Source organism: Haemaphysalis longicornis, unplaced genomic scaffold (assembly GCF_048455015.1).
Source record: "Haemaphysalis longicornis isolate Haplotype H1 unplaced genomic scaffold, Haemaphysalis longicornis Haplotype H1 scaffold_8, whole genome shotgun sequence".
Taxonomy (NCBI): domain Eukaryota; kingdom Metazoa; phylum Arthropoda; class Arachnida; order Ixodida; family Ixodidae; genus Haemaphysalis; species Haemaphysalis longicornis.
The window spans coordinates 33,202,913-33,214,131 of NW_027526445.1; the positions used below are offsets into that span (position 1 = coordinate 33,202,913).

Consider the following 11,219-nt stretch of genomic DNA (forward strand, 5'->3'; position numbering starts at 1 on the left):
ATATGCATGGTTGCAAAATAAAACTTTCTTCGATTATTCGTTGCAATGCAAATTGCTGCTAATGTGAAGCTAGGTGGTACCCATTTTTTGCAAAATGTTCCCAGCAAACCACCATGCTCACTCCCACTTCTTTTCCAATCCAAAGTTCTTCATCTGTAACCCTTTTTGAGACCCATCGTCCGCTACTTGTGGGTGCTGATGATAACATTTCACCTGAACAACCACACGCAAAGACCGCAATAAATCTTTGTAGACGTCCATTGCTTCGTCCCCGAGCCCTTATGTGGTGGCATCACAACTTTGTAGTTGAAAGGTTGTGGTGGTTATGGTCAGAAACTATAGTGCGGGAAGCACTGTGTTAGCGGCGGATCATGGAAAGGAAAGCGACCAGACCTGAAAGTTCAGTTGCTTGCGCTAGCCGCCAGGTGGCGAGCACAAAGTTGGAAGAACAGTCATGGGGGTCGTAGGGATTGCGTACCTAGGCTCGAAGAAACTTGAGGGATGCAAGAGTAGTGCAGCTGCTACAACAGTAGTGTATTGCGTAGCATTCACCCCAGACCCCAGATTTACTGACCACAAATGATCAGCAACTTCGATTTTTTTTAACATGAAAGTGTTTTATTCCAGGATTCACGAAGATTTCACTCACGTCATATTCGTCATGGAAATGACTCCACTACAACAAAGCAATTGCCTGTAAAGGGTGCACCCCTGCACACAGGGTCTTCTTGCAGGGAAGCGACCTTTAGTACTAAAGAGGATGTTATGCTTAGGGTTGCTCATTTTCGGGTTTTATATTTTAACATCACACTGTTTTATGCCGGGATACACCAAGATTTCACTGACGTCATATCCGTCACGGAAATGACGCCAGTACACCTTTGCCGAAGTGACCCGCCAGCAGGACGTGGCTCGCCAAGCACACCCACAAAATAGCCACCGGCCCGCAAATCACGCTCGCTGCAGATTTCGCTGCACATTTCACTTTAGTGTTTTACCAATTCCTATGCAGAAGAATCAACCACAGATTTTTTTTTACAGCGCAGCTGTTAAGCACCCGCTCCCGTGGTTTCGCGTCGCCGTCGGCCTTGTTGTTTCTGCGCAAACGATGAGGACACTGAAAATAGGCGATATAGAGTGAGCAGGAAAGGGGGAAAGTGAGTAGGAGGGCGGATTGCCGAGGCCGCCCGAGACATGCTCGGCGGCGGCGACGCTCTGCAAGATAACGCCAGAGTAGCGTGCGCCGTCGTGCGTTCGCTGGTGACGCGATCACTTCCTGAGGCACGGCAACTAAGTTCGCCGCTCCGCTTAAATTTTGAGTAATCGTCAGTTTTTTTACTTGCAAATGTCAAAATAATTTGACGCACGTCGGTTGACGGCACTTTATTTGCTTGAGGACATCACTAACTATTATTTGGCGCCAAAGTTTGAACAAACGTGAGGAACGATTTTAAATTTTATTTTCCCGCTGATTTACGTGGTGAGCTAGCCGACAAAGCGCGAAGTACTGGCGCATGACACCATTTAAAACATCTAGCAATACACTTTTTTTTTTTTTCAAACTTCACCCGATTTTAAAGGGAATAAGTGAAGGGGCGCTTGTGTTAATTTACCTCAAACATAGGTGCCTCTGCAGCGCTGATAACTTGTATCATCCGTCCACGAGCTAAAACGACAACAAGCGAGCACATTGCAAAGCGCACGTTACCTTCGGTTTACCTAAGGGGCCTAAGGTTATTCGTTGTTCATTCGCTGCCCAAGTTCGGCTCTTGAAGTTTGTTTCTTGCCCATGATATGACGCATTGGGTTGTGCACCCTCTGCGAGGGTGGCTTGCATTTTTGTCGCTCACAAACTTGGGCACCGGCCTTCGGTGCTTGTGGGAGGAGAACTTCTTACAACACAGGATATTCACGGAGCTCAAATCAATCGATGGTAAAGTCCGTTTTGTCTCTTCTTGCACCCATTTTCTTATCGGCGACTATTCTTGTTTTCTCACTTGAAATGAGTTGTTGCGGGCGAAAAGGAACGTGTTGATATTGGGTGCTCAAGTCGGCTTCCTCGCGGCGCTTTAGGGTACAGCAGTGAAGTACGTTTTACAGTGGTGAGCATTCGGTTGGGGTCAGTGAACCGAAACTTGAAGCATGCAAGTGTCCGTATAATTAAAAATTTGTTCCCTTTTGCAGCACGCGTGTGACGATGAACTCTTTTTCTTTCAATTGTGGACAACACGTGACGCTATAGTGCGAGCACAGAGTATTCCGCCTAATTTGGAATTATCGCCTGATATTCCGTCACCATGTACTTAATTCTTTTTCAACAGAATGGACAGCTGGGCGAGTTGGTACTGGTTCATGACTTGAAGCAACAGCGCGCACAGACGGAAGACAAAGAAGAAATAAGACAAGACGAGCGCTGACTCACAACTGATGTCGACGAGCCGATCGACCTCTCTTTTTACTACCGCGATTTTGTCGTGGGGCATATAAAAAAGTAACGTAGGAAATATTAAGACAAGGTGAGAATATTCGGAAATAAGGAAAGGAAGATGAGATGCAAAACTACGGGTTGTAAGGACAGGAAGACGTCTTGGAGATTTGCGCGCTAAGGGAAACGAGCTGGCGGCAGAAGAATGGTGAAAAAAGGAGGGTGGGGGTCGGCCAAACAACAGCGGTTGAAGGAAGGGACTAATTGAGGCGATCTGGAAACATAGCCAAGATATTAAATATAAAAGAATACTTGTGTTTGGCGCATTATAACCGAAAGGTTGCTGCGCCGTTAACCTAGCTCTACTTCAATTCAATTCAAATATAAAAGAATAATGGAATTTATTTAATAATTGGGGAAAAAATATTTATAAAGATAATTTTGTGAGTGGCGAGAGTAAAAGAAAAGCGAGTTACAGTGGGAATCAATTAGATTTTTCAATCAAGCTCACCAGGGCAAAGCATGCATCTCTGCTTTGGAAGACCCAAAGCGCTGTTATGGTGATCCCAGCATTGTGAAGCGTAATCTCAGCTCAGGGCTAGCTCTTATACCTGAATCTTGGAAGTCAATGGTCGACAGACTCGTCTTCATTACAGGAGATACACAGGGCTGTTTGTGCCCTGTGTAGATACTTTGTCATTGCAGTGTATTCACCTTCTAAGTTTCTTTATCTTCTTTTAACACTAGAAGAAGTGATTAATCTTCCAGACCACATTTCGAGCTTTGGTCCAAAATTTTTTCTCTATGGATGTTAACCTACAGCTTTCAGTCGGCAGATCTAATTCACTGGTAAAATCTGTTGTCCTTTCCAGGGCTTCCAAACTGCCCCGAGATGGAGAGGACATTCGGGTTCTGGTCCATCTTCAATGCTGTCCTGTTTCTTCACTGCAGCATATTTCTCGAAGAGCCGCCGTATGTATTACACGCTTTGTACCATATGTGTGCACATTAGTCCGCCTTTGTTGTGTGTCGTGCCTTGAAGCTGATCAGCTGTCTGTCCTTATCTCCCCACAGCATTTTCTCGATGACCGTATGCTCGTTGGCGATCTACCTGGGCTACTTTGGCAACGAAGCATTCGTCCACCGGTCTATATCCAAGGGTGGAGCTGCACTGTTTCCCATTCTGCTAAGTGGTATGACTTATATCCGTGTTAGCTTGTGTGCTTGGTGCCAGATGTGCCACCATCTTTTTGTCTTTCTTTTTTATCCCGTAGCACTCCTTTTTTTCTGTTGTTTCTTTCTGTTGCTGTTTCTTCCCACCCAAAAGTGGATAAGATTTTAGAGGTAACAGTATTAAGTAAGCGATCACCACTGAACAATGCGTGACTAGTTCACATCGTGCCACATCCTGCAGGTATCCTGTAAACTACCTAGTAGACACATTCCAACATACACAGCCACACACCATCATGCCAGAGCATTAATTGTGAGGCACCAAATATTGCAGTACTTTCGTTTTTTTTTTTTCTTTACATTCAGTCCCATCATGCCGTCCTTCGTAAAATTTGCTTTTGCTCTGGAGCATTTCTTTACAGACCTTTTGGAAGCACAGAGTGCAAAATTATGTCAGTGTGTGTGCATGTATACATGACAGTGCTGAGAATACAGCCATATGATGCCACTCTTGAAGGCAACAGTCATTGAGGAACACAGAGCAGAGCAGGCCAAATGCAATGGAGGAATTATTTCTGCCTCGTGCAATATGACTTTCCTAATTAAAAACATTGAAGGAGATTGGTGGAGCTTGTTTAAATGTTCAACACAAAATACACTTATACGCATGTTTTCATGAGAAAACCAATGTGCCAGATAGTTGTGTTCAAGTGGCTCACAGAGAGAGAGGACCACTGGAAGAAGTGGTGTCTTGACCACAGAAGGCAAACCATTTGAGATCACGGGGACCACACTGTCGCAGAAAACACCTTAATCACAGCACTGTCTACAAAAACAACGTACGTAGTATAGTGAAACCAATAACTTTCCCAAGCACTAGCACTGGCCGTGTAATTTGTACATCTAACATTGAGGAAAACTTGGGAAAATTTGAGACAAAACACGGCCATAACTGGGAGTGCCCAGCACTGTTTGTTTAGTCAAAAATAAGGATTGGATTGGTTGTTGCAGAATAAATCCGAATCACTGCATCCAGTTTAAGAAACAGAAAGCCTCAGAGAAAGGGCAGAATTAGTTCACGAAAGCAGAAGGAAAAGAGGCTGCCCGCACCATTTGCTGGAGTTGTGCCGCTGACATTGCTTTATTCGCAAGCGCCGAGCCAACCGAAAGGGATAAAACCGTCCTCAAAAGCTCATTTTGATTTTCGTGCGTAGAAGAGATGAAGAAAGCCAAGATAATGATGGACACACATGATGTGGGGGTGAAAAAGAAGCATGACGGCGATGATAACCACTGAGGAAACTGAGTGTTCCCGTTACGAGGAAGCATCAAAGGTCAAGGAAGTGTCAAGACGGTGCTGCATCAAGATGTTCAGCCAGTACCAGCTCACCCAAATGCCAATTCTTCAGCAGCATTAAAATGGAATCTCATTTGCTTTGCTTTCATTTTTTCATGATGAGCATTTTTTTTTTCTATCCAACAATTCATAGACAAAGTCAGATAGAAAAATTTTGGCGTAATCTCTGCACATGAGAAAAGGCCACTCACCTTTTTGTTATTTTCATTTATTTTTGCTCGGCTTCATTAAATATTTTACTCACTCACTCACTCTAACTTTGTCTCGTTTTTCTCTCTCTTTGTGTAGCAATGATTAGCTTCAAACATCTGTTTTTGTCAAAGCACTATCACGTTACAGTTGAGGACGTCTTTCTGCCTTATGTGCTTATTCCTTCCATTCCTTCTTTTTCTTCTCTCTCCCTCTCTGTCCACCAGCGCTAACGATGGTCTGGCTGCTGGTGGCCTGCAAGTTTATCTGGGCCTGCCGCCGAGATGAAGACGACGATGAGAACGAGCAGCTGGCCGAAAGGCTGTCCTTCCAGCACGTCCGCAGGCACAGGAAGGCCAAGCAGTCCTGACTGACCGTCTACGCTTTCGTGCGAGAGCCCGCATACCCACGGCCACGCCTGGTCAACAACTCATCGCCCACCTGATCGCCATACGCCACGAAAGAGCAGCTACTTCGCCATGCTAGTTGCTATAGGCACGCTCTGGGCTGTTAGGCTTAGCGGGGCGCACAGGGTGGCCACGCTGGGATAGCGCTGTGCTTCCGATAGGGTCGTGTGGGCTTAGCAGTGGATTTGAAGGAAGGCCACTTTAAAAAAAAAAAAGGAAAAAGAACATAAGTCAGAAACTTGGTTCTTTGCCCCATCTTCATGCGGGAATTCCACGCTATGAAAAGACAGGTGGCATTTGAGATCCTGGCTGATCGTCTGCACTCCATGAAATGGTGCGGTCGTGGTGTGCTGTATGTGGGGGAAAAGCTAGCTCATCTTTGTTGCATGCATACCAGCTTGCCATTGGTTTCTCACGAAATGCGCATTTTCTAGATGGGCAGGGAAGATTGTAAGGTCTTATTGGAACTTTGGGTTCGCGAGGCTCACAAAAGGCTTGTGCAGTCCACAGTGTAAACCTGCAGTGCTCGCGTTCTATGCTGCAGCCAGCCTGACGAAGGGTTGAGCTGTTTTCGGACGAGATTGTAGCCAGGTCACCTTATAATTCTAGTCAGCTTTTCGTTGCACCTTTATTTTGTTCATTAGGGTACCTTCCCTTTTCCTCAGCAGCATCAACAGTTGGGCTAGTTGTTTTTTGTGCATTGTTAAGCAGTGCTTGAAGACATGTCCTCTTCGTCGTCCTTGTCTTCAGGCTCTGGTTAACAGTGTACTTTTTTATCATTTGCTCCCCATCATTTGTTTTTCATCCACAAAAAAAATTTTGGATTTTACAAAACATCAAAAAGCAAGCAAACGAGTGTGTAATCAGCTCGGCACATCTTTCGTAGCGGGAAAATTAGGTTAGTTGAGCGCATTGAGCTGCAGAGTTTTAATACCACTTTACTACGTGCTCAAGCTCCTCTTTGTTTTTTTTTTGTGTGTGTGTAATGTGTGTGGAGAAGGGGTGGAGAGTTCACATTCTGTTATCGTCCATTTATTTTATTTTGGGGTGGCCATCCCGGCGACATGTGGGTAGATTTGTCTGTCCGAAAATTTCGTGCAGAGAAAGCCATGACCGCTTATTTGGCTCCACATCCACATGCCAGTAATCTCCTTAACCATTCCATAACCACTATAGTCATCCAACTGTGAATTGTTTCCAGTCGTGGAAAAAGGAAAAGAAAATAAACTTGCTGAATTGTTGCTCACATAGGTCGTCTGGTGTGCACAAACGACCTTGGAAGGCCCGTATCCTAGCACTTGCAAGAAAGGGGCCCTGAAACAAGTTCTGAAAATGAGCACGGGACTGAGCAGTGTTCAGATTATATACAGTCACGCACATTTGAGCCAAGTGTTGCATGCGCATGTGCAATGAGGTCGAAATGTGTTGGCTGAAAACGTCTCCACACCCTTTTTTTGTCCCTTAGATTTTCCCGCTGTTACGTACTTGAATTGATGACGGTACCAGGGCAGCATACGCATACAAAGACACATTCCTCAATTTATTTCTCACTTATGGGTACATTCAACAGACGCGTTCTGCTTGGCAGCACACCGCTGCTCGCATGGCGAGGGAAAATGTTATCTCATTCAAGAGGAACAATATGATGTGTCACTATAGTCTGCTCTGTCTGATCGTCTGCCACTGCTCATCATAGGTTCCTGTAATAAAATAAAAAGAAGAGGTGCTCGAGTGTCAGCGGTGAGTCCTTTCCCCTGTCGTAGGGGGGGGGGGGGCGCGGGAAAAAGTGCATCTTAGAGGCACTAGATGAGCACATAACTCATTTAGTGGCTGCGACCCGTGCAACTTTCACCCTGCCAGTTATGCAAGGAAATAGGAAACAAAGGGCACAGAATAAATTTGCATTCGCCAGTAACTCTAACGATTTTGAAAATCCAAAAACAAATTTAAAAAAAATTCGTGCCAGAGTGTATTTCTAGTTGAATCATATATGTTATGGTCAAGGCCATTCCGAAGCTTGACCACACCTACTTTGTGTAGCATAATTGCATAATTGTGTAGCATAGCATAGAATTTTAGAATTATTTTGAAATTCGGAAACGCCAGCTTGTTTCCATGCACTGCGCTGGGATACACAAATCATTCCTCGTGGAAAAGAAGGAATCCCCGCTAAAATCACACGAAAAACATAACCTTTGCAACATGCCTCAACTAGTTCACCGGATGCAGCGCACTTTCAGCGCCTGCGTTCGGCCGCCGCAAACATACCTTAATCCCAATCACCAAGATCAACGGGACCTGGTGGCCTTCATCCTAAGTGCTACCAGCAGCTGCCTGGACGGAGGCGGCTGACGGATGCCACCCCCACCACCGCGATAATAGAAAAAAAAAAAAGTTTCTCTCTCCACTAGCGGTGACGCGACAGGCTTTTCCGCAAGACATCGGTGATATGCGGCTGAAGGGCAAAACAGGCAAGAGGACGGCGCGTCCTAATGGGGTCGCGCTAAAGCTGCCCTGGTCAACGCTTTCTAAATAAAAAGACTATCTGTGTACTGACATAACCCCGAGTTCCCGGTTTTCTGGTCAGATATATGATAATCAAAGTTTATCCCTTTCTGAAACCTGTAATGCAGCGGGCGCGCAACATACATTACAGCACCAAGGGACCATATGGTATCAAGGCCAATGTAATGCTATCTATAAATCCGGTTGTGGTGTACATGGTTTACGGAGGTTAGGGGACGCGAAGTTTAATTACATTACATTTTCATTATATTACTTTACATTTCATCACATTTTCATCTCTGCAGAAAATCGCGACCAGCATTCGGAACTAACGCAGCTCGAAAATACGCATAGACGCATATATGAAAATACTTTTCTTGAAAATACGTACACCGTCTGGTGATTTTTTTTTACATTTTTATTATTGATTGATTTCATTGATTTTCATTATTATTTTTACACACAATCCCAACACCACTTCTAGGATGCCTCCCCCCCCCCAAAAAAAAGAGATTCCAGAACCACGAGGGATTTCACTTATACCTCTCCCCCAACACCCCCGCAGGAGGATTTCGACACCTCTCCGAACTCAAAATTCTGGATAAAACCTTGATTGTAATGCTACTAGAAAGAAAAGAAAAAAAGATATGGCAGCGGTGGGATTCGAACCCACGCCTTTATCAGACTGGTGCCTAAAACCAGCGCCTTAGACCGCTCGGCCACGCTACCGCACGCGCCATGAGCGTTTCAGACGGCTGGTATCCAGACCCTGAATTAATTCCCTAGCGCGGTTATCGAGATTGTGATCTAAACTTCGTATTGTCCCTACTTTGTTGCTTGAACGACCAAAGAGGGGCAATAAGAGGTGCTTAAAAAACCGCAGCCCAACGACGGAACTCGAGACGTCGCCTGCTACGTAGCGGCGCGCAATTTGAAACAAAATATACCTAGCCGCCGCGGTGTCGTCTGCTGTTCCATATGCTCTCGAAAACATGTGGGGTGAGTACGCATGTATACAGCAATCCGGGTCACATTTTATGTTTTTTTATATAATCAGGACTAGGTCAACAATGCGTCGTGCGCGTGGCCCAGTGGCCGCGGCTGCACGTGGAGCCGCGTGCGTTGACCTCGTTTGTCGTCTGCTCGAAACCGAAACCTATCAGCCCTGGAGGTACGTACGTGACCGCATGTTGGGAAGCTGCAGCACGATGATGGAGATGGAATTTCCGCGCATCACGGGTTACTGGAGCGTCAGAAAATCCTGTTGGTCTGCTGTATTTGAATTGTAAACCGTGACGAGACTAAACTCATCTTTTCAGCCGTACTTGTAAGTTAATTTTTTTTTTTTAATCATATAGATACGAGGTTTGGTCCCGCAACTATATAAATAGTAGCTTGAGGAATGTGCACGTGCGCCTAAGGTCGCCAGAGATTTCCCAGATATGCAATTACGATAGTTACTTTGTTTTATTTTAAGTGCGAATGCACTTTATAAGCGACCCTGAATTCCGGCGACCGCCGTCCGTCCACATAGCAACAGCTGCGGGTGCGCGCGCTCCTCGTCTTCCTTGGCAACGGGGGAGATGGGCGCGCGCTGCCTGGCCGCTGACATGGCACATACCCACGTGGGGGATTGGCCAGGAATCTCCTCGTCTTCCTTGGCAACGGGGGGAGATGGGCGCGCGCTGCCTGGCCGCTGACATGGCGCATACCCACGTGGGGGATTGGCCAAGAATCGGGCGTGAGAAGGGCTAATGCACCCGCTTAAAGGAGTACTGACACGAAATTTCGAAGCTGAGATCCGCTCTAGCAATCAAGTACAACGACAACACAAATAGGTGTCTGTGAATAAATGCATCTTTCTTTCTTTGTAGTTGTGTGTGTGTGTGTGTGATCTCTCTTTCGCGAACATTACCGAACCGCGCAAATTCAACTCGTGCATCCGCACTTTCACATTCTTCCCCTCGGGGAAATGCGGGGAAATTTTTTGATAATTAAGACACGCTAACTTACGTCACACATTGCGTTACAAGTAAATTTGCAAATTTCATCAAATTTGTGTCAAGCACGCTGCACCATAGTTTGGAGGGAGGTGTTTTTTCAGCAATTTTATAAGGGAATTGCAACTTGTAGAAGCAGTTCGGTAAATTCCCTAAAAGAAGCACCACAGCACGCCAGCATCTTCACAATTGCTTACATAACACTCCGGCATCTTAGTTTCATTTATCTCGGGTCGGGGGCAAAGCATAGACATGGACAGCACAAGATGTAAATTGCAAATGTAATTTTTTGCAAGAGACCTCCGTTTTGACCTGCGGCGGACGGACATAAATACCAGGCTTATGATAATATACGGCTCTTGTCCGGCGGTTCTCAAACAGGTGTTTAAAGGGCACTTAAAGGCTCGATGAAGATATTTGGATGTCTTGGTGAAGGCCTCGCGTGTTGAATTCCCTGTCTCCCAAAACCCCCCTTTTTTTTCTCCTAAGATCCGATGTGTTTGTCGAACCATTGCTAAAGCTGGCTTTGCCGCAAAATGTACTCACCCCAACATTGCGCTACAAGGTGGCCTTTTTGCAAGACGTGCATAAATTACTGATGAGGAGGAGGAGGAGGAGGAGGAAAAAACTTCATTCAACCGAAGGGTGGGGTCCGTAGTCTAGGACTGTGTTGGTTCAGCCATAGCTGCCTATTCGACAAAAGGTACGTGAGAGTGAATTATTGATGACTAAAGGTGTGAGTGAATGGCGGTTTTGACTAGCTACATGATACGTGTCAAAAAGTGTTCTTGAAGGGAGCTACTTTTGAGTAGCTTTAGATGCAGTAGCATGGTGCTGTTGTAGTTCTGCTAGGACACATTCTGATGCTGCCTTGTGCAACTGCTGCAGCCCCATCTTCATTGCGAATTCCACAGTGCAGGTGACCAGCCCAAAGTGTTGTAAATGAATGCATTCAATTCGTGGCTTGAATCCTAGCAAAACCATGCGTGAACTTGGCACGAATGTCATAGACAATAGCACAGATGTATGGCTTTTGGTGCAATTAGGTAATCCTGTCTGGTCCAGATTCATCACAACTGCACCACAAATCACTCTGCTGCAAGTGGCTTAAATGATTTCTCCACAGTAGTTTCAGCAAAAGTGATCCACGTTTATTTTTTGTA

The 11,219-nt window shown here is 45.5% G+C and overlaps 1 protein-coding gene and 1 non-coding gene across 2 annotated transcripts; one reads left to right on the forward strand and one right to left on the reverse strand.

Moving 5' to 3' along the window:
* The first annotated feature begins 1,661 nt into the window (after positions 1–1,661).
* Positions 1,662–6,797, forward strand: LOC144148987 (uncharacterized). The gene is made up of 4 exons (XM_077680509.1): positions 1,662–1,933; positions 3,298–3,397; positions 3,500–3,618; positions 5,372–6,797. Exons 1-4 carry the CDS (start codon positions 1,795–1,797, stop codon positions 5,512–5,514), a joined length of 501 nt encoding a protein of 166 aa, XP_077536635.1. The 5' UTR covers positions 1,662–1,794; the 3' UTR covers positions 5,515–6,797.
* Positions 6,798–8,704: 1,907 nt separating this feature from the next.
* Trnal-uag (transfer RNA leucine (anticodon UAG)) lies at positions 8,705–8,785 on the reverse strand. The gene has a single exon. It is a non-coding gene; the product is annotated as a tRNA-Leu (tRNA).
* Positions 8,786–11,219: the final 2,434 nt, after the last annotated feature.